Raw genomic sequence first — 20,858 nt, forward strand, 5'->3', positions numbered from 1 at the left:
TGGTCCGACTTCCAAACAGCAATCCGCCCTTACTAGCACAGTCCTAGAGGTACAACAGGTATGCTACATGTGTTTTGACTTCCAATTGGCACATTAACCGCGATTCATGGTATTCCCGGCTCCCTTCGGGTTGCTATCAGTGAACTGCGCCCAGCTCTCGTCCTTTTGCCTCTTCTCTTCTGCTTTCTCCTCGCCAAATGCTGCGCCGTCTTGCTCCGCATCCATGGCAAGCTGTTCCTTGGATGTGGGTTCGTTCTCGGAAGCCGCACTGTATATATATGTAGTAAGTAACAAGGTTGCACGATGGCCGAACCAAACGTACCCTCCCCCTGTTATGATGTTGCCGCGCTGCTGTTCTATCTGCAGATACTCGTCGACGGACATGGTGGGTAAGCGGTGGCCGGGCTGGAAGACCTGTGCCTGTAGCCTCGCACGGTCGGCGGCGTTCTGACCTAGCAAGACGAAAGGTCGTAATGGCTGCGGACGATTGAGTCAATAATCGAGATACTGTATATGATGCGGAAGTACTGACTTTGCCTTGCTGGTCGAGCAGCGGCCCCTTCCCATCCGGACCGCCCTTGTTGAGTGGACCGTCGAGTCTCCACATGTCGTCCGTCTCTGGCTTCTTGCCAAGTCGCGCGTCTTCCACGGGAAGCCGCTGAGGTGGCAATGTGGGTGCATTGCGTAGGAGTTCGAGTTCTTCGTTGGTCCTCTCGAGCTGCGTCTGCGCTTCCGCGTAGATGAGGCGTAAAAGTAGGATGACCGCGTCGCGGAGAACTTCCTCGGTGTCGGCGTCAGGGTCTTCACCCGAGTCGGCGGATTTCTGTGAGGGGTCGGGTAGGATGGAGGCTATAAGCTCGAGGTTGGAAGTTGGTTCCGCCGCGCTCTGGTTTGTCCGCTTGCGAGCGACCTTGGAATAGTTGATCAGGTGCCCCGTCCGAGTGCATCAAGAAGCCACCGCCCGCACCTCTATCTTAGCCTTGATTTCTTTCTCTCGCTTGTACTGCTTGATCTTCAGCTCCCTGCGCTTTGCGGGGTCTGCAACAGATGAGGCTGGACGTCCATACAAGTCCTTGTCTTCGCCCGAGACGATTTCATATTGCTCCAGGTAGTGGATGTATGCCTCGAGACATCTCTACCTAGCATGATGAGCATGACGCGTGCTGGTCGTATATTTCACCGCGTACCTTGACCTCTTTCACAAGCTCCAGCCGATCCTCTCTTTCTATTGCGCGGACGCGAGACTGAACTTCGGACATCACATAGGGCACCAGCAGGTAGACCAGATCACGGGTCGGAATGTCGGCAAGCTGCTCATTCGGACTGAATAAGGCGAGCTTGGAGATACCGACACTGCACTGACGGAGGTCGGAAAGTGATGACCGCACTAGTTCCTGTAAGGATTCTGAGTATAAGCTGAGGTCCTTCGGCCATCAAACCACACACGTACTTGGGTTCCGTCTTCGATGGTCGGTAGATCGAATGCCTTGGCCGCCGAGGCCAGAGCGCGGCGGAAGAGCGCAGAGAGTGGTAGTTCGTCCATTCACACTTAAATGAGAGTGTTCAGTGTCAAACCGTCAACTGTACGAGTCGCCGTCAGCGGTGTGGTGTACTAAGAGGAAGAGGATGGAAGGCTGAGAACGCCGCTGCGCTCGAAGACGCGCGAAATCAAGTAGCGGGAGTGCCCGGCCCGGCGTACCGGGGTGGTGAGTAAACGCGTCTCGACGCGTCGACGCGTTCCTCCTCTCTTCCCCGCAGCCACAGCGCGTCTCCAGCCACTTGCCCGCGACAACTCATCCAGCCGCTTCGCCGTGGCTCGGCTCAACTGAACATGAAGCGGTCAGCGGAACCTGGTCCGTCCTCGTACCACAGACCGACGCCGACGCCCCAGGCTCTCATTCAGGCCTTCCCGCCGGATCAGAAGAAGAAAGCGGGAGACATCTGCCGCAAGGGGTCGGACGGTACGGGATGGATAGAAGGCAAAGTTTATCAGCGAGGGGCACCTTCTGGACAGACCTGGGAGTTCATCATGACGGCGGAGCTTGGCTCGCGTGTGCAAGTCCTGCTCTCCGGGAGCTGTTTGGAGCACTTTCCCAGTCTGCCGATCGTGGTCGGCGCGCAAGTGCGTATACGCGCGAGGGGACTCGTCTTGGAAGATCTCGATGAACCTCCGAAGCTACTTTTACCGAAGCGGTTTGCCTGGCGAGAGCGTATAACGCTACATGTGCACAATCCGAAGACCGGCGAGCAGTATTTCGTCGACACTTGGGCAGGTGCGTTCCGGTGTTTCTTACCTGATCCCCTCCTTGTGTTCTGAAAGAGCCATCACTTCATAGATTCCTCATCTATACACCCTCCGGTAGACGATGCTTCGCCGGATATGGATATGGCGAGCGCACCAAGTGTTCCCAAGAAGAGAAGACGAACACCAAATCCCGCGAGTGCAGACCACGATGTACAACGCAGGAGCGCGTCCCTACCATCAACAGGTATAGCACAGATAAACAGGCTGACTATCAAACGTTTGCTCATCTGTCAACTTGTTCATAGACGTGAATGGCGTTGTAGAACCTACACCGCTCTCTGACCCCATGCTCGTCGACCACGCAGGGCCGGTCGAGGCTACCTCAGAAGGAGAACCGGTGGAGAAGCCAACGGAATCAAGTGACTCACAGTCTGATTCGCAGAATCCGCAGAGCCTTCCTTCGCCCCCTCCGGAGCTCACCAAGGTAGTGGGAACGGATGAGCAAACTATAGGCCTCAGCACATCCGACAAGGAAGTCGTGCCTGCTCCTGAGGAATCACCCGAGGGTCAACCACCGAATGGCAAGACGGTTGCGGTAGCCCCAATGCAAGAACGCCAGGAGTCCCCAGTGATCGACGGAACATCCGCCGTGACGTCTCCACCACCACCACCTCTGCGCGCTCGAACTGGGGCTGGTCTCTCGGGGAACGGTAGAAAACTATCAAGTAAGGACCGAAGAAGAAAATTAAAGCAACTCCAGAAAGCCGGCAAGCTGGTAGATGAGGCGCCTCCTACGAAGCGAAGTGAAGCTGCCGCAGACGTCGATGGTGAGGAACACTACTGGGACGAAGCGGACACCATTCCCGATGATGTCCTCATGGATGATCCCGGCCAGCGACAGGCTGCAGTTGAACAAGTGAATAGCCAACCTGACAAGGCTGAGCGTGCCGTCACTCCCGCTCATCATCTCCAGGTGATCCAGCCAGACGAGCCGCCAGCCGACGGTAATGGGGAATCGAATGTCCGGGAATGCAACGGCGACCCACTGGAGTCTCTTCGCGCGGGTTGCACTTCTGGATTTGTACGTCTCCCCTCAAGTTACAGTCTGCACGACACTCATGATGCGCACATAGGTCACATATACCCCATTCGATCAACTCCAGAGTGTTGGGCCGCAACATATCATCGGTGTCGTGGAATCTGCTGGAGCGGTTACGCAAACCAAGAAGCTAGGTAGGGCGCACGCAAACACGCATGTCCATTGATTGACTGACACGCCCGCAGAGTTCATGTTAAGACTCGTGCTTTATGATCCAACGAACTATGGTTCTAGCGGTTTTAGCGTGATGTTGTTCGAGAAAGCAAAGAATGCTCTCCCGACGGTGGAATCAGGGGATATACTGATGTTCAGAGGAATACAGGTAAGAAGGGATTTGAGCACGTCAGACGTACATTTTTCTCAAACCTCGCTGCAGATCGACAGGTTCAACAATTCCTTGTGTGCTGTCGGCGCGTCCTTCAAGGGATGGCAATGGGCGGTGTTCCATGTGAAGACCGGCATGCTATCGAGTGCTCCCGAGGACACTTGTGCCTTGCGCCATTTCAAACCCGAAGGGGCCGAGTTGCAGTTCAGCATACGGCTAGGAGACTGGTGGCGGGACGTCTCGTCCAACGCGACATCGTTTGCCCCCGACATATCACGAGCCCGAGGACGCGGTCGGGAGCACAAGCTGATCGCGGATGCCACTGGTGATGAATACTTCGACACCACTGTCGAGGTAAGTTCGGCACGCTCTGGTAATGCATGCGTCGTGTTCATGGCTATCCTCCTAGGTTCTACATGGATTGAGAAACGACAACGGGGTCTACAGCGTTTTTGTTACTGACTACACGCGCAACCCGGCTGTGTCGCCGACTCAGGGCGAATGGTGTCCACCGCGACTCGCACCATACGTCCTGCGCGTCGAGTTGTGGGACTCCTCTGCGGAAGTCGGCCCAACGATGCAGGCGGGCGAGTACTATTCTATCCGCAACTTGCGCTCGCGGATTGGCGGCGGCGGATATCTTGAAAGCAAGATGCAGGAGGGCGAGAAGATCGTTAAGCTTGACGAGGACCAGTTGGAGAACTACCCCCGGCTGGCAGCATTGCTCAAGTGAGTCTCTCATTTACCGCTCCAGCGTCTCAGCCATAACACCAAGGAACAGGCGGAAGAAGGATTTTGAGACTGAAATGAACGCGACGGGTGGAGTGCACGAGTTCCCTCACAAGCTGGTCGAAGAAGCGGAGGAGAACTGCCACTTCAAATGCACTGTTGAGGTACGGGTCCTAACGTCCCTCCACTTCCACGCTCGCTAAATGGGCACCCTCTTACAGGTTGTTCACGTATCACCCAAAGACGACTTCACCTACCTGTACGTCACGGACTACACCTCTCGCACCGACCTCGTGCCTGTCTCAGCTTCCATCGCTCCCGAGACACTTGCCGACCGAGTCGTCCGAGTTGAGCTGCGTGACGCGCAAGTGGACATCGCTAAGAGCCTCGAGGCTGGCGACTTCGTCGCCATACGGAATCTCCGTCTACGGCCGTCAGGTGGTGGCACCCTCCTCGCTGGACGCCTGGGTGGTGACCAACGGCTGATTACGAAGCTGAACCCTAAAGCGGCTGGGAATGCGGACCTGCGGGCGCTGCTGAGGTACGTCTTGCTCTATACTTGGCAGGGCTCCGGAGCTTAGTAGGGGTCGGACAGCCGAAAGGAGGAGTGGACCGGCGCACAGACCAAGTCCAAACGCGAGGGGAAGCGTACTGCCGCGCGCGCCGCTCGTCTAGCGGCGGCGGCGGCGGCGGCAGCAGATACATCCACCAACGCCACAGCGGAGGTATCAGGCTCCAAGACCGTCGCGGTCCCTCGCAAGGGCAAACATAAACACAAGGGAAAGCAGTTTGTGACGCTCGAAGATGTTAAAGCGAGCGAGACGTGCCCCGCGGTGTTCCGTGTGCGTGCACGCGCGGTCGACTTCTTTCCTGACGACCTGCGGGACTGCACTGTTCTGCGGTGCACGAACTGTGCCGAAACGTGCGTGTTTCCCCTTTCTTCAAATCCGAAGACGGGCGATCTGCTTTGACTGATACACCACGCGCGTGTGGCTGTAGGCTGCCCAAGACCCATCGGCGGTGTTCGAAATGCGACGATGTGATGGAGGACGACACCGCCGTCGCGGCATTCTTCCAGCTCTGGCTGCGTCTCGCAGATGCAGAAGGCACGACCCTCGACGTATCCATCGCGGACGAACGTGTAAGTGCCCTCTGGTTATTGCAAACATCAATCTTGACTCCGATCGTGCGCAGTGCTCCATCTTGGAGGATCTTTCGCCGGACGACGTGCACGAGGACGACGGTGCGTTTGCGATGCTCGTAGCAAGGGTGCGGCCGCTCCTGGGCGGGTTACTGGACGTGCGTGAAGACGAGGCGCGACGGCGGCCTCTCGCTGAGGATGCGGATGCAGAGCCGACACCGTTAATGGACTTGACAATTGGGAGCTGGCTGCCTGAGGGGGAGCCGGAAACCTCGGATGCGCGTGCATATGTGGTTCTGAAGCATGCTTTATGCGAGGACGACGATGCTTGACGTGGTCGGCGACCCCCTGGATCTTATCTTTATACTGGACATACTGTAACACTGCGCACGTCTTTTTCATACATCAATCTTGCTCGTCCATACACCCGCCATGAATGCTACATCCGTATCTTGTGAAAAAGACCTCTAACGCTCATTCCGGCTTGCGCACCACCACCGCCCAGCCCGCCAACAACCCCGCATCCACGAGCGCCGCCTCCCACATCGTGCACACCCGCTCCTCCCGCCACGCCCTCGCGCCCCACTCGCGCACGAACGCGTCCCGGATCTCCCAGTCGTCCTCGAGCGCGTGCGCCGTCCGCCGGAGGAACACCGCGTACTCCGCTGACACGTTCCGCACGAGCACGACGCTCAGCGGCGCGCGCCCGGATGTCAGCAGCCCGAGCACGCGCGGGAGCGTCGCGAACAACGGCGTCGTCGTCCTGCGCTCGCCCGCGTCGGAGGCCCGGCCGCGGAGGTATGCGCGGGGGAAGAAGGGCAGTGCGGTGAGGATGGTGCGCGGGTCGCTGAACGTTTGTGAGGCGGGGCCGGCGCGTGTGGTGAGACCGATGGTAAGGTGGGCGCCGGGGGTGAGCGTGCTCTGGAGCTTGCGGATGGCGCGCTCGAGCGCGTGGTAGGGCACGCAGTCGAGCGAGACTGAGGGCGCGTTTTCGTAGAGCATGCTGAAAAAAAGCGTGGACGGGGGCGCCGATGCGGCGTGGATGTCTGCATGTTCGTGCGTGGCACGTGGGTAAGGCGGAGGTGGGGAGCGAGGGAGCGGTGGGCTACGCGTGATCGGGTCGTTTGCGCCTGTAAGGATGTGTGTGAGGATGAAGTGCGCGATGAAAGATTGGAGAGCAAAACTACCTTCGTGCCTAGTAATAAGCTTTGCAACGAGCATATTCGATAAGCAGCCTACGACGCATTACACCGACGCTCACCGCGACAGAGGGTCGACCGCTACGCATATAGCAGGAGAACATGAACCATAGTAGCTTGAACCACCAGAAGAGCTCAATGTCGATGCGGATACGAGTGGGGACTGACAATTTGTCGGATAACAGAAGTGGGAGATGCTCTCGAGGATTCCTGAGCTCTATAGCATCGTCTAGCAGATCGCGGTAGAGGGTCCCCAAAGGCAGATGCATGGCCCGTTTATTAGACGTGGCAGCTGAGCGAGCAAGTGAGAGATATTGTACCGGCCAGAAGGATTGGGTGGGGGTGATAAACGCATATAGTGACAGGAGCGCTTCCCTAGTGCCGGGGAGAACCTTTTCCTTCGTCCTCCAGCAGTAATTCGCGTAGATAACAGTCACCAGTAGAGCACATGGGAACGAGACGAGGAGAAGGTCGTTCAATCTGTCCGGAGAGCGCAGGTCCAGGTTTGCAGAGTCCAGCCTAAGTGTCCGCAAGTGCCTGAGGAGAATTTGGCCATTTTCTGCGGCATATTTCCAGTACTGATCAGACTTGGTGCCGATGTTGTCGAAGCCGAGGAGAGGATGCATGGCGGAGAGAGCAGAGAAGACACACGCGCGCTAGGCGCCAAGCGGGTGCGTGTACGTGTATCACATGACCGCGGTCCGCGACGGGTGGCTGCTGCTCAGCGCTCAGCCTGCCCACAACCACCGACGGCTTCTCTCTTTCTACCACCACCTTGCTGCTTGTTTCGCCGACGGCACCTCTGCTACTTCTGCGCCAACAAACGTTGCATGTCGCAAGCCAACCAGGTCGCTGTGGCCGGCCCCAGCTCTCTCAATCTCGCGGATCCATCCCTCCCTGCCGGTGCTCGCAATGGGCAACCGCACCAGATTCCTCGCTTCCTTCTCAAGCTATACGAGTAAGTGTCTGATCGACCCAGGTTTCGAACTTATCTCACTTCCTATCTAGAATCCTCAATGACCCAGCCAACGAGGAGCTCATAAAGTGGTCGGAAGCAGGGGACTCATTCTACAGTAAGCACGAAGCTCGTCTCCACCCTTCGCTGTTCGAGACATAACTCACCAACCTCTACAGTATACCATCCAGACAGATTCGCTCGCGAATTGCTGGGGAAATGGTTCAAGCATCAGAACTTCTCATCTTTTGTCAGGCAGCTGAACCTCTATGGTTTCCGCAAGATATCGGCTCTCCAGCAAGGCCTGCTCCGAATGGACCATGATACTGAGACGACCCAGTTCGCTCACCCCTACTTCCACCGCGGTCAGCCCGACTTGCTTGCCCTTATCCAACGCAAACGCCATCCACCCAGCCACACGCTTACCGAGGAGACTGCGGGTCTCCTCCAGGCTTCTCAGGATGGCAAACTTTCCGCTCAGGCTGTCGACGTTCGTACCATTGTAGAAGGAATCAACGCCATACGCCATCAGCAACAAGTCATAGCCGCAGATTTGGATGCGCTCAAGCGGTCGAACGACGCTCTCTGGAAAGAAGCTATCGAGGCCAGGCAAAGGCATGCCAAGCATGAAGACACGATTAACCGTATCTTGAAGTTCCTCGCTGGCCTCTTTGGACGGGTCGTGCAGGGCAGTAGCCGGGATCAGTTACATGGTGAAGGACAGGCCCCGAGAGGGCGGATGCTCATGATCGGCGACGGACGTCCTGGTCACGGCGACGGAGCCAGCGATTTCGGCGGGAGTGACGCTGGAAGCAGGCCCGCTAGTCCATTTTCTACCAGTATGTTATCCCCCGCCCAACGCACACACGCGCCTCCTAACATGCTCTACAGCGTCAGAGCGATTCGCAACCATTGAGACACCCGCAGCAACTGTCGCGTCTCTGCGCTCCCCGTCCGCCAGCGAACCCAGTCGACCCATAAACGTGCCCGGCTCGGCACCCCCAGACTGGAATTCTTCGCATTCCGGCACCGCCCTGGGTCTTCATCCCGGGCCTCCCGCAACGGTTCCCTCTACCTCCTCATATATACCACCTCCGCCTGCGCCTGCACAGGGCGCGCCGAACCCGGAAGCTTTGTGGCAGGCTACCTTCCAGCAAATGCTTCAGTCGCCTGAGCAGTTCCAGCGTATGGCACAGGCGTTTGGGATCGCCCAACAGCACCACATGTCTAATCAAGAACAGCCACACACATCCGACCTCTCCGGTGCCCTCCAGCGTCCGGGATACGTGGATTCTACGGCATTTTCTTCCATCCCACAGCAGGTCACATTGCCCCCTACCTCCTTGCCCATCCAGCCTTCTCAGTCCTCGCAACTCAATCCCCAACACCCGCTGTCGTATCCACTCCCCGTCGCGCCCACGACCGTCGCGCCGCCGCAAACGTATGCCGAGCAGGCTCTACTCGACAACAATGCGCGCATGCAGAAGGCATACCGCGACACGGCCGAGATCAACGCCGACGTGGACGTGCTGCAGTCGAGCATCCATTCCCTCATCCGCGACATGGGCCTCGACCCTCAGAACCCCGTGCTAGGGGCCGACGCGCCTCCCGGTGCCACGGGCGACCCCCCTGGCTTCTCTTTCGACTCGTGGCTGGAGCAGCTGTCAAACGGAGGCACGGACTTCGCATACCCTGCCCAGGGAAGCGCGAGCGGTGGGGATGATCTTTCTGCGTTCTTGAATATCCCGAATGTCGACGGCGACCTGAACGATGTGGGCCCGGTGCCGGTTCCCGTACCAAACGCGACCTCCCCCGCTGGGCAGAAGCGCAAGTTGGACGATGCGGAGATTCCGAAGGCGCCATCCGAAGCGGAGCCCCCGGCGAACAAGAAGAAGCGATAGGTCGTCCGAAGCTGAGAAGCCGTGCGGGCGAGGACACTGGGTTTTCCGATGTGTTCCGCTGGGCCTATTTTACTGAGAGAAGATATAGGGACGCGTCGTACGCAGGTGTATTTTTACGGTGTGTAATGGGTATAGTGTTCTCCAGTGCTCATAGCTACACTACGCAATCACAGATACTACTTCAGTGACAGAGCTAAGGTCGGGTTCTACAGGGAGTCCTAGATCCGCCCATGGGTGCACCCTTGCTTTCTGCAACTCGCGTACAAGACTCGCTACGTCCTGTGTCACATCCGTCCATCCCGCCCCGCCCCTAGGATCCGCCCCCAGATTTCCCAGTGTTGTCACTTCAACACGATCGCCTGCCCACCTTCCACGCACCGGAGGACCCGTAACGTCCGTTACCTCCGCCGCACCTGGGCCCGGGATACAGCAGACGCACGCGAAAACAGCAGACCACAAGAGCCGTTTCGGGTCGCCCCAGCTCAGTGCGTCTACGCGCACGTACTCTCGCTGCGAAACGCTACAGAGCACCCATGGAGCTGCACGGGGATAGTATGGCTCGCATAGTTGACGGAACACGACGAGGTCGCCCGCGGACATCCGCGACACCGCGCGAGGACGCCACAATATATCGGTCGGGCGCAGGAGCGCAGGCGGATCAGGCGTATACCGCGACCACGCCTTCCGGATAAGCCCGTACAGCGGCGTGTCGGGCGCGCCGCCGAGGGCGCACGCCTCTGCGGGGGTGAAGAACCCCGCGGGGCAGTGCGCGAGCGTGCCGGGGCCATCGGCGAGGCAGACGAGACGGTGGCCGGCGAGCGGGGCGTAGTGGCTGCGCTGCAGACGTGCGATGTGCGGCTGCGCGAGGGCGAGGGCCAGCTTGCAGGTGGTGGCGAAGAGGAAGACTGCGGGAGCGTACGCGCCTGTTGGATTCAGTGCGCTGAGGATCTCGTGCAGCAGCTCGGGGGGTAGGCGGAGGAGCGGCGCTGTGCGCTGGTGGGCGAAGCGGCCGCAGAGCATGCTGTCGATTTTGTCACTGGACGTGCGGAGGAGTATCAGCTGAGTACTAACATCCAGCGGGGATTGAGTGGCTTACTTTACGCAGGGGATTCGGAGGGTCTCTAGCGTGAGGGCGGCGCAGTTCGAGAACCAGTCATCGAGTCTGCCTGCACCCTCGAGCCAGACACGCCGGTCAAGGTCCACTCTAGAAGGAACCAATAAGCAAGGTGAGTGGTTTGCAGTCGGTTGCGAAGTTGCATGAGAGTACTGACGCGATCCAGTTTCGGGGCATTTTCAAAGGTCGTTCTTGCTACCAACGTTAGGCAACAGGTTCGAGGGGTGCTGCACCGATGACCATTGGGCATATATACGCATGCGATCGCATCCGGCCTGCAAGGGGCATGCCGCATGTCGTACTCGTCCTGCGGCGTCCGTTTCAGGCCAAGCCCCTATACGCTTGCGCGCTGGAGCAGGGTTCGCGAAGTGCCCGCTCGGAGTGCAAATTGGCAGCGTTAAGGTGTCCATTGTGCTGATTGGGCGGGCATCAGGAGAGGTACGTACTGATGACCGCACCCTCTGACAAGGTTCAAACGCTCTCCTACGGAGAACCCCTGAAGACTTGATCGCTCTGTGGCTATGGGGAGGGTCATGCCCTCTGAAGACGCCTCAGTCGCTCGCGCGCAGCCTCGACATGGGCACGTTACGCCACAGCATGACCCGGTACATTGAGTGGAGGGCGGCGTGCAAAGAGGAGCGCTCTCTGAGCACCTGGCGGGGTAAGAGGGGCCATCCCAGAAGCTCAGCGATACGTCACAGTAGGTCAGGAGGACCGGTGCTGCGTCTAAGTAGAACCTGAGCGCGTCGACTGAAGCTACGCATAGGATGGAAGCACCTCAAAGAGAGCTTCGATATGTCGACGACCGAGTGGGACCGTATCGAGTAGTCGTGCGGGATGGTGTTGGCATGCAGGTAGCTGCAAGGACGTACTTCGACTGCGATTGCCCCCATCCTAGTACCGGGGGCGGCTACCATAAATGACCGCGCCGGGGATTCCCTCATAGGGATACACAACAAACCATCAGCGAACCATAACACGGTTATATATTCCGTGCGGTGTAGCATAAGTGCACATGCGCACAAGCTTTGAAGCACAAAACATGCAGCGGTATCCAAACGCGCACGCATCCCCCGCGAGCCCAGAGCTTCCTATTCCGTCTCCGAACCCAACTTGTCCCCACATTCAGCCGCCCATATCCGCTTGACCAGTGCTGCCACCTCGTCCGTCACGTCCTTCCATTCGCCTTCGCCGGGCGCAGTAAGCGGCAGGTGGTCCAACGGAGTGATCGCGAAACGATCTCCTGCCCAGCGCCCATTCGCCAGGTCCTTGCCCTGGTATGTCATGGCGTACGAAGAGCTGTACGAGCAGCAGATGTTCGCGAGCAGGAAGTGCCAAAACCCGGGTTGCTTGCTGTCCCACGGCCTCCACGGTTTCGAGGGGAGCGTCTCGCACAACTGCATTGCAGCCTGCTCGCGCACGTACTCGCGCTTCACGAGGTTGCACAGCGCCCATGGCCAACGCTTAGGATAGCAGACAACGCCCATCACCAGGATCCAGTCGCCGAGACGCCAGCGTTGCGGCATCGCCCAAGCACACTCTTGAACGCGCTCTTGAAACGACGTGTTGGGGTTGCGTAGGTCATAGTTGGAGCGACGGCCAAAATGTTCGGAAGCATACGCCCAGAGGCTAGGGCTGCCGTCCGACTCCTCGTTGTGTTCTCCGAAGTCCCGGACCTCCTCCGCCTCTTCATCGGTCAGCATTCCGGACGGAAGCTGCGAAAGGAGGTTGGCGTATTCGCCGACACAAATAAGTCGATGCCCAGAGAGGCCTCGGGGGATATAACGTCGCTGATGTTTTTCGATGTGCCTGCGAGAGCGGGCGAGGGCGGCCTTGCAGGTGACGGCGCAGCTTAGTAAGGCCATGTAGCTCATGTCCTCAAGCTCATCCAAGATAAGGTCGTAGAGCTCTTGAGCCAAGCCGAGCAGCCTTGATGAAAGCTGGTCTGCGACGGTACCCAGCAACAACTCATCGACCTTCGGGCTGATGTTTAAAGCACCGGTAGTAAGCACCAAACTACAAGTCTGAAAAAAGGGTAAGCACGTACTTTGGGACAGGAAGCCGCAGGGAATCCATGATGTCCTCGCCATTATCCCAAAACCACTCTCCTAACTTCCCGCCGCCGGTGCCCAATGTTTGCCTGCCGTCGAGGTCCACTCTGTCAAACCGTCAAATCGGCGAACTGTTTGTGCCGTAGTGCTCCTGACACTGCTGTAGAATGCCACTTACAACTCCCAGTACTGGCCCATCGAGCGCTCGAAGCACGGTGATAGAGATACACAACGAAGGGGATCGCGCTGACAGATATGCACCGGACTCGTGTTCATATATCGTTGCGCCCACGTGTGATTGGCGAGGCATGATTTTGGCCAGAACAGCTCGATAAAGGCCACTGTGACTTACCGCCAGCGCGCTCGCGCTCGGAGGCATAAATCGATCCTTAATTTCTGGCCGTACTGCCGAAAAGAGGTCACCGGTCACCACTGGCAAGCGAGCTATAACACAGAATCGCAAGACTCTAGAATGTCAATGCCGCCAACGTTGTTATACCCTGCCGTTGTCATTCACAACCTGAGCCTCCCACATCCGCTTGACCAGCGCCCCTACCTCATCCGTCACATCCGTCCACTGGTTCTCATCGTCCGTCGACGCAGGTCGCAGGTTTTCCAGCAAGGTGACTTCGAACCAGTCCCCTGCCCAGCGTCCCTGCGTCAGGTCGTCCTCATTGTACGGCATGGAGCTGGTAGGATCGGGCGACCAGCAGATGTTGGCGAGCAGAAAGTGCCAGAACGTAGGCCGCTCTTTCTCGCCCCGGGACCAGCGGGACGGGTTATCGGGGAGGCTCTCGCATAGCTGCACCGCAGCGTCCTCCCGCACGTATTCGAGCGTCAGGAGGTTGCACAGCGCCCACGGGCGGTCTTCGGGATAGCAGGGGCGAGCTACGCTCTGGACCAAGGCCCAATCTTGGGGATGCCAGCGCCGCCTCCGATACGCGACCCCATCGAGCGCTCTCAACGCGTCGTCGGATCGAAATCCGAGCTCGTGAGAGGGGAGCCTGTCGAAGTAATGTTGCGCGTAATAGAAGAGGCAAGGCAGCTCCTGGTGACTTCGCCCGTAGGCCTCGAGCTCATCCACCTCCTCGTCGGTGAGCATCTCCGGAGGAAGCTTCCAGGGCCGGTTTGCGTATTCGCCGATACAGACCAGACGGTGACCTGCAAGGAGAGGTCTGCAGTGGCGGCGCTGGTGGGCGATGATGTACTCGCGGCATCCAGCAAGGGCAGCCTTGCAAGTGACGGCATAGCAAAGCAGCGCCACGTAGTCCTTCTTCGCAAGTTCATCTAGAATGAGGTTGAAGTTGTCTTGCACCAATCTGAGCAGGACGCAAGCCGGCTGCTCCGTCATCGGTCCCTGCAGCAATTCATCTACCCTCGCGCTTCCAAAGAATGCAACTTAGCCGCAACTTCTGACGGGGATAAAGAAGATTCAACACACCCGTAGACAGGAACTCTGAAAGCGTCCATGATTCCCCACTGGTTTTCCCAGAACCATTCTCCTAGCTTCCCACCGCCGTAGTCACCGACTATGACCTCCCCGTCGAGGTCAACTCTGTCAAAACTCCATCTGTCAGCCTGATGTCCAACGAACCGATTTTAACTGAACATATCACTTACAACTCCCAGCACTGCCCCATGGTGTTTTCAGCGGAAGGACGAGATGCGCAACGATATACCGAACTCGGAGGCTACGTTGGAGAAGACAAGTTAGTCGGCGCCGTGTCTTGACTATTATGCGTACGTGCCCATGTTGCAGCGCACGTGTGATCGGTGAGGCGTCCCACCAGGTACAATATGCGACGAAGGATCGAATGTAGTGGCAGTGATGTGGCCGGCTACAGCGGGCTTTGATCTGATAGAAGAGTCGTGGACTGTCGTGAACGTTAGACATAGGACAATGATAGTCGGGTCCGCTGTGGTGCATACATACACGCGCACTTCCGAGCAGCTCTACTTGTCATACTCCGCCTTCCATACTCGTGTGACCAGTTCACCGACCTCATCCGTGATATCCTTCCACGAGCCCTTGCCCTGCGCAGCTAGACCTTCAAGCAGCGTGATGGCGAAACGATCCCCAGCCCAGCGGCCCCGTGTCAAGGGGCGGTCCCTCTTCCGACCGTCTGCGTCGTTGGCCTGCGCGTCGTGATCACCATCTTCGTGGTTGCCATATGCATTCTCGGGGTCGTCGTCATACGGCATGGAGATTGAATCATCCGGCGACCAGCAGATACTCGCGAGTAGGAAGTGCCAAAACTCGAGCCGGTCCCAGTCACGTCGCCGATACCCGAGAAGGCTCTCGCACAGCTGCGTAGCAGCCTGCTCGCGAACGTACTCGTGCTTCGTGCGGTTGCATAGTACCCAGGGCCGGTCCTTCGGGTAGTAGCCAGAGCCCACATCCCAAATCAGTGCCCAATCACTGGGGAACCAGTGTGGCGGGGTCCGAGGCCTTGATCCATTGAACACCCTGTGTAGTGGATACCGGTACCGCGACAAGATGTCGAAGGATGAGAAGCACTCCGCCGCGTACTTCAAAAGGGCAGGCGGACGTTCTAGGTCGTGTGACTCGAAGCTCAAAAGCTCTTGTTCTTCTTCGGCAGTGAGCATCCCCGGAGGAAGCTGCGAAGGATGCTGAGCGTATTCCCCGACGCAGATGATACGGTGTCCGGCGCGAAAGTGGAGATATTCTCGTTGGCGGGAGATGATCAGTTTTCGGGATAGCGACAGGATAGCTTTGCAGGTGACCGCAAGGCAGAAGGCGGAGTAGATATTCTCGTCGTCTACACCCACAAGCTCTTTGAGGACAGGATCGAAGAGGTCTGCGGGTAGGCGCAGTAAGGGAGAAGCCCGTTGATCCGCTACAACGCCCCGCAGCATCGCATCGATCTTCAGGCTTTATACCTCAGTCAGTTCATTTCATTGTCTCGATCAATTTGGGATTAGAGTACATACTCTGTCTGAGGGACTCGAAGGGTCTCCATGATCCCCGGGTCTCCACGCCAGAACCACTCTCCCAACTTGCCATCGCCCCCTATAACCCCACGTGAGCCGAGGTCAAGACTGAAAGGATAGAAAGTAATCGGATGCGTCAGTAGTGGTCTGATGAGTAGTGTACAACAAGGGTGGCCGACTTACATTGCCCACTGCTGGCCCATCGTACTTAGGAGCGTGACCGCTGTGAGCGAGGAGTATCGGCAGGCGATACACTCGTTTGGCGCTAGCTCTGCGTGGCACCTCACGTGGGATGCGGCATGAGCGCACGCGCTCGAGATATAGATATTGAAGAAAGATCCTTGCGGTTGATCGTGTATAAGACGGAATACGTCGTACTTACCCAAGCATCCACGTTTTCTACTGTCTATCAGCGAAACGCATCAGAGATGAATGACTTACACCCTAGTAAACGCCCCAGCGCGAATCGTTCGAGCAATGACCATGGTGGGTTTGACAAGTATCGTTGAGGACTTCGAGGTGCAATATTATACAGTGATCTTGCAAAACTCCTACCGTGGATGCAATGCAATAGACTAGATTGTCAGTAAGTTAACGTCTCCACGACCGCGTCCAGGACCCGGATGGGATCTGGCATGTAGAACTTCTCGTATTGCATCGGAACCGGCATGCTGTCGTGCTAGATAAGTCTCCAGCTCTTTGCGCAGTAATGGGCCACTCACTCCCAGCCAGTCACCAGTCTCACCGGCGCGTTCAGCTTGAGGAAACACCTCTTCTGAATCTCGGCGCCTATCTCAGCACCTGCGCCTCCAGTGCGCCCAGCTTCGTGGACGACTATGAGGCGGCCAGTGCGGTTGACGCTCTCCACGACGGCCTCGACGTCCCAAGGCATGATTGTGCGTAAGTCAATCAGCTCAACCTTTGCCGATCGCAGCGACTGTGGTACGAGCGGCGCAAGCGATGGGGATGGGTGGGAGAGCATCTTCAGCGCAGTCTCGCAGTGGTATATGGGGGTGCCCCAAGAGACGATGGTCAAATCGTTGCCTCTTATGAGCGTTTCTGCCTTCCCTAGTGGTAGCTCGTAGTCGTCCATGGGGACCTGCTCAACTACGGAACGTCGTAAGACATCGAGTATCGCATCATAGCGAAGCCGCTTACCCGAGGATCGGTATAAAACCTTTGGCTCCATAAAAATGACAGGGTTGGGATCTCGTATTGAGCTCAATAATAAACCCTTGGCCTGGATGGGGGATCGAGGGATGACGAGCTAAATTCGCAGCGTGGGTACGATGAAGCATTACGGAATGAGAGACCTACCTTCAGCCCGGCAGCTCCCATGAAGAACCCTTCAGGACTCTGGGAGTGGTAATGACCGCCGTGACCAACGGCCATAGACGGGCAACGAATCGTCAACTTGCCGACATTGAAGTTGCCGCTGCTTCTGAAGCGGAACTTCGCCGCCTCGTTGACAATCTGCGGGGAAGTATTCGATGAGAACATAAGGTCGAGCTTCGGACAACTGAATTGCATGACGTACCTGGTCGAATGCGGGGAAAATGTAATCGGCAAACTGTATTTCAGCTATTGCCGTCTGTCCCATGGACGCGAGGCCAATGCCAAAGCCTGCTATTCCTTGTTCCGTTAAGGGCGTGTTGAAGACGCGTTCTCGGCCTGCAAACATTAAGCACATTCCTTATCGAGCCTCGAGCCCGGACATACCAAACTCCTCCGCAAGACCCTGGAGGGGAAATGGTTGAGCCTACGCGCAGCACGATGTGCCTCCCTCCGCGAGCTTACCATTGTACACCGGAACACTCCTCCGAAGGCAACATCTTCTCCAAAGACTACCGCGGTGTCGTCTTTGGTCAGGGCAATGCTGCAGTGGCGTACAATTGAGATGAGCCATCATCAGGGACGAGAGCGAAGATTAGGACGTGCCTTAACGCGTCTCGAACTGCCTGGTACATGTTCATCTTCCGCGTCTCACGACCGACCATCTCGCGCGCGGGATCCTGCTCTGTCTGGTCCACATAATGCAGGCCTGCAGTGCGTAGTGCCAAGTCGCGCGTGGGTTTGAGGAAGGTAGAGGTAGCCACGGACGGCAAGTGGCCGCCTGCCGGTGGCGGATGTGCCGCCGTGCTCTGCCACCGGCGGCCCGACCTCTACATAGTGCATGTTAGTCTCTGCGTCCTGCATGTTGAGCAATAAAAGCTATAGACATACGTGAATCCTCGCGAGAGCTCTAAGCATGAGATGCGTGAAATTGCGGGGGATGGAGGTGGTCGACGAGCAAGAGCGGACGGGGGACATGATCCGGGGCGTCATGAGATCCCATGAGCCAACTTGGTCTGCGCTTCCATCCGCCGCCACGACCACCCGCGGGTATCCTGCTTTGGCCGCGACATCCGGCGACGAGACGATGAACTATGGAGAATGAATCGACCTTCGTCGCTCCGGAGGGGGTGTACTCGGTCACAGAGGAGCACAAGCCTACCCCGCTCGCCCAACACACCATCGCGGCCGCGCCCATCCTCTACCCCACGCGAATATCCACCGTCTCCGTGCGCTTCTCCGTGAACAAGCCGACGAACTCGCCTGGGTTGTCGCAGCTGCTTGGCGGAGGCCGCGAGAAGGAGTTCAGGAAGGAGAAGGTGGTTACGAGGGACAAGGAGCGCGAGGACGGACTGAGCGTGTCCAGTAGCGACGATCCGGACGACGGCTCTCCCGATGCCTCGAGCACTCCCGCCCCAGACGGCGCAGCCTCGACTGCCGCAATCCCCCATGAGCAGTCCTCCACTCCCTTCGCTCACAACCCGGGTGGGCTGGGCAAGCGCAAGAGCGTGCCCCGGCCCAAACACAACATGCGCACAACCTCCTCCACATTCATCACCCGGTTGCAGAACATCGACAACCTGAGCAAGGCTCTGCAGTCGAAGCAAGGGGACACCACCTTCTTATTCTATAATGCCGCTAAGACATTCGTTTGGACGGAGGCGGGCGCAAAGCTGAAGGTATGTTCCGTGGTGCCTTTCCGTGTGCCTGCCCCATAACGTCAACATTCTCAGGAACCTTTGGCCCGAATATATTTCTCCGCGTATCCAACGTGCCACGATGTGAACCTCGCTACTGTCTCCTCGGAGCGCATAGACGTCATCATCGGTTTCAACACGGGTGACATACTATGGTTCGGTGAGTACCCCTATAGTCCCCGCAAACAAGCGCTGACAAGTATACAAGACCCCATATCATCTCGCTATGGTCGTCTCAACAAACAGGTAAGTCTCAAGTTTACACCACGCGATGCAGGAGGTTGAGACGATGTCTAGGGACGAATTTGCAATTCGCCATGTACCACTATCCGTTGGGTGCCCGAATCGCCCAACCTATTCCTCGTCTCCCATGCAGATGGCACTATCATCGTGTACGACAAGGAACGCGAAGACGGCGCATTCATACCACATGAACCTGGGAGCTCGCCTCCGACGGTCTTCCCGCTGGACGGGTCTTCGTCAAGCAGCTCCCAAGGGGAGTGGAATCCCCTAGACTCCATCTTCGTGACCATGCCACCATGGCATCCCGTCACGGCAGGTGGGCCTGTGCCTCCAGGTGGCAAGGTTGAGAAGGAGAAGACCGCAAAGAACCCCGTCAGTCATTGGCGGGTATCCCGCAGAAGTATCGTAGGTAAGGCATTCAACGCACGATACGTCGCGGCCACTTACTGATGCCCTATCGTCTAGATTTTGTATTCTCTCCTGATGCTAAATACCTGGCTGCCATCGCGGAGGATGGCTGCCTCAGAGTAATAGACACCGTGGCTGAGCAGTAGGTCCCGCCCACCGCTATTGCACAAGATGAGCTGAGCTCATGCCCGCAGGCTGGTCGATTGCTATGCATCGTACTTCGGCGCGTTCACTTCGGTCGCCTGGTCGCCTGATGGTCGTTTCGTTTTGGTCAGTATCAAACCCTACTGTTTCTTATGCGCGGGTTTGTCTGACATGTGCCCCGTAGACTGGTGGGCAAGATGATCTTGTGACCATATTTTCACCATGGGAACAGCGGGTAATAGCGAGATGTCAGGGGCACTCATCCTTCGTATGCGGAGTCGCCTTCGACGACGTCCGGTGTGACGGCCGGACGTACCGCTTCGGGAGCATCGGCGAGGACAACAAGCTCATCCTGGTGCGTGTGCCGCGCGACCTCACTTCGGACGGCAGATACTCATCGGATTGGCAGTGGGACTTTTCGAGTGGCGCTCTCCATCGACCAAAGCTGCACGTAGGTACAATCGCGATCTGCGCAATGTGTGTTCTGACAGGTCCGCTCTCAGGCTGTCCACCACCAGCGCATGTCCATGACATCCTCTATCTCCTTGGCGCTGCGCCGGCGAGGCGAATCTACCGTCTTTCTCCCGCCCACCGGCACGCCCGGCGGCGAATCGCCCCTCCCACGATACCACCCCGCGCCATCTCGGAACGAGGTCGCGGTTGTTCAACCCGTTGTGGTAAGCCCGTCGATGCCTTCGTGTTCGTCCGGCACTGACCTACGCCTTCCGCGCTTCAGGTCAAGCACATCAGCAACGAGATGCTGGCCCACATTCACTTCCTTCCGCGGGGGCTGCTCACCGCGAACAAGCTTGGACACATCAAGTTCTGGATCCGGCCGCTCGCCGTCCAGCCGCGTCACCTACGGACACAGAGCGCGTACCGCCGGGCGTCACAGACCGACGCCATTAGCTGAAATTTGTGCCTGCGTGTCAGTCTTCGTGTCACTTCACACCTATCTACGTTTGTCGTTCGCCCCGTTTGTTGTGCTATCTTGTATACTGTAGGGTTGTTTATATTATTCTGCGCTATTTTCCCCTCTATGCACCTCCACACAGCGGTCCGTATCGACCCGGAGGCTCCGCTGCACAGCAGTACCTTTCGTGCGTGAATCTCGACACCCGAAGGGCGTGTATCCTCGGTCGTCGCCGCGACTCTCGCCTTCATGAACCTGAGAGTGATATTGAGGGTACAAGTCTTCCTCTGGATGGGACCTGCGATAGAGCCCTCTAGGACCAAATAACACACGCGATGATGCCCGAAACGTTTCGTGTGCGTTTCTATTCGTAAAGCTACACATACACAAGAATACTACTACGTACGCTA

The 20,858-nt window shown here is 57.6% G+C and overlaps 9 protein-coding genes across 9 annotated transcripts; 3 read left to right on the forward strand and 6 right to left on the reverse strand.

Moving 5' to 3' along the window:
- Window positions 1-93: 93 nt before the first annotated feature.
- TRAVEDRAFT_57564 (serine/threonine protein phosphatase PP2A-associated protein) lies at window positions 94-1,633 on the reverse strand (the record flags this gene model as incomplete). Its single annotated transcript, XM_008038264.1, has 6 exons — window positions 1,451-1,633; window positions 1,188-1,394; window positions 968-1,135; window positions 533-910; window positions 323-477; window positions 94-268 (listed from the first exon to the last, which is right to left on the reverse strand). Exons 1-6 carry the CDS (start codon window positions 1,541-1,543, stop codon window positions 94-96), a joined length of 1,176 nt encoding a protein of 391 aa, XP_008036455.1. The 5' UTR covers window positions 1,544-1,633.
- Window positions 1,634-1,760: 127 nt separating this feature from the next.
- TRAVEDRAFT_70688 (uncharacterized protein) lies at window positions 1,761-5,871 on the forward strand (the record flags this gene model as incomplete). Its single annotated transcript, XM_008038465.1, has 12 exons — window positions 1,761-2,273; window positions 2,337-2,489; window positions 2,551-3,326; window positions 3,379-3,478; window positions 3,530-3,666; window positions 3,721-4,023; window positions 4,079-4,398; window positions 4,451-4,562; window positions 4,620-4,939; window positions 4,994-5,320; window positions 5,398-5,539; window positions 5,593-5,871. Exons 1-12 carry the CDS (start codon window positions 1,832-1,834, stop codon window positions 5,869-5,871), a joined length of 3,411 nt encoding a protein of 1,136 aa, XP_008036656.1. The 5' UTR covers window positions 1,761-1,831.
- Window positions 5,872-6,013: 142 nt separating this feature from the next.
- Window positions 6,014-7,364, reverse strand: TRAVEDRAFT_45491 (uncharacterized protein; the record flags this gene model as incomplete). Its single annotated transcript, XM_008038073.1, has 3 exons — window positions 6,014-6,669; window positions 6,727-6,745; window positions 6,801-7,364. 3 exons carry the CDS (start codon window positions 7,362-7,364, stop codon window positions 6,014-6,016), a joined length of 1,239 nt encoding a protein of 412 aa, XP_008036264.1.
- Window positions 7,365-7,568: 204 nt separating this feature from the next.
- Window positions 7,569-8,609, forward strand: TRAVEDRAFT_119349 (uncharacterized protein; the record flags this gene model as incomplete). Its single annotated transcript, XM_008038466.1, has 3 exons — window positions 7,569-7,696; window positions 7,747-7,811; window positions 7,873-8,609. The coding sequence occupies 3 exons, from the start codon at window positions 7,569-7,571 to the stop codon at window positions 8,607-8,609; spliced, it is 930 nt and encodes a 309-aa protein (XP_008036657.1).
- Window positions 8,610-10,114: 1,505 nt separating this feature from the next.
- Window positions 10,115-10,885, reverse strand: TRAVEDRAFT_45493 (uncharacterized protein; the record flags this gene model as incomplete). Its single annotated transcript, XM_008038074.1, has 4 exons — window positions 10,115-10,133; window positions 10,193-10,630; window positions 10,691-10,798; window positions 10,866-10,885. 4 exons carry the CDS (start codon window positions 10,883-10,885, stop codon window positions 10,115-10,117), a joined length of 585 nt encoding a protein of 194 aa, XP_008036265.1.
- A 914-nt stretch (window positions 10,886-11,799) lies between these two features.
- TRAVEDRAFT_70690 (uncharacterized protein) lies at window positions 11,800-12,784 on the reverse strand (the record flags this gene model as incomplete). The annotated part of the gene is made up of 2 exons (XM_008038467.1): window positions 11,800-12,691; window positions 12,756-12,784. 2 exons carry the CDS (start codon window positions 12,782-12,784, stop codon window positions 11,800-11,802), a joined length of 921 nt encoding a protein of 306 aa, XP_008036658.1.
- A 468-nt stretch (window positions 12,785-13,252) lies between these two features.
- Window positions 13,253-14,707, reverse strand: TRAVEDRAFT_70691 (uncharacterized protein; the record flags this gene model as incomplete). Its single annotated transcript, XM_008038468.1, has 5 exons — window positions 14,693-14,707; window positions 14,508-14,633; window positions 14,380-14,450; window positions 14,201-14,314; window positions 13,253-14,141 (listed from the first exon to the last, which is right to left on the reverse strand). Exons 3-5 carry the CDS (start codon window positions 14,397-14,399, stop codon window positions 13,253-13,255), a joined length of 1,023 nt encoding a protein of 340 aa, XP_008036659.1. The 5' UTR covers window positions 14,400-14,450; window positions 14,508-14,633; window positions 14,693-14,707.
- Window positions 14,708-14,712: 5 nt separating this feature from the next.
- On the reverse strand, window positions 14,713-15,914 carry TRAVEDRAFT_70692 (uncharacterized protein; the record flags this gene model as incomplete). The annotated part of the gene is made up of 3 exons (XM_008038469.1): window positions 14,713-15,652; window positions 15,712-15,819; window positions 15,895-15,914. The coding sequence occupies 3 exons, from the start codon at window positions 15,912-15,914 to the stop codon at window positions 14,713-14,715; spliced, it is 1,068 nt and encodes a 355-aa protein (XP_008036660.1).
- A 203-nt stretch (window positions 15,915-16,117) lies between these two features.
- On the forward strand, window positions 16,118-20,569 carry TRAVEDRAFT_57565 (WD40 repeat-like protein). The gene is made up of 18 exons (XM_008038265.1): window positions 16,118-16,382; window positions 16,434-16,818; window positions 16,870-16,978; window positions 17,029-17,184; window positions 17,249-17,382; window positions 17,431-17,449; window positions 17,509-17,587; window positions 17,650-17,873; window positions 17,935-18,722; window positions 18,777-18,900; window positions 18,949-18,986; window positions 19,038-19,392; window positions 19,449-19,533; window positions 19,586-19,661; window positions 19,720-19,890; window positions 19,945-19,986; window positions 20,039-20,212; window positions 20,272-20,569. The coding sequence occupies exons 9-18, from the start codon at window positions 18,138-18,140 to the stop codon at window positions 20,446-20,448; spliced, it is 1,827 nt and encodes a 608-aa protein (XP_008036456.1). The 5' UTR covers window positions 16,118-16,382; window positions 16,434-16,818; window positions 16,870-16,978; window positions 17,029-17,184; window positions 17,249-17,382; window positions 17,431-17,449; window positions 17,509-17,587; window positions 17,650-17,873; window positions 17,935-18,137; the 3' UTR covers window positions 20,449-20,569.
- Window positions 20,570-20,858: the final 289 nt, after the last annotated feature.

Source organism: Trametes versicolor (genome assembly GCF_000271585.1).
Source record: "Trametes versicolor FP-101664 SS1 unplaced genomic scaffold TRAVEscaffold_4, whole genome shotgun sequence".
Classification (NCBI taxonomy): domain Eukaryota; kingdom Fungi; phylum Basidiomycota; class Agaricomycetes; order Polyporales; family Polyporaceae; genus Trametes; species Trametes versicolor.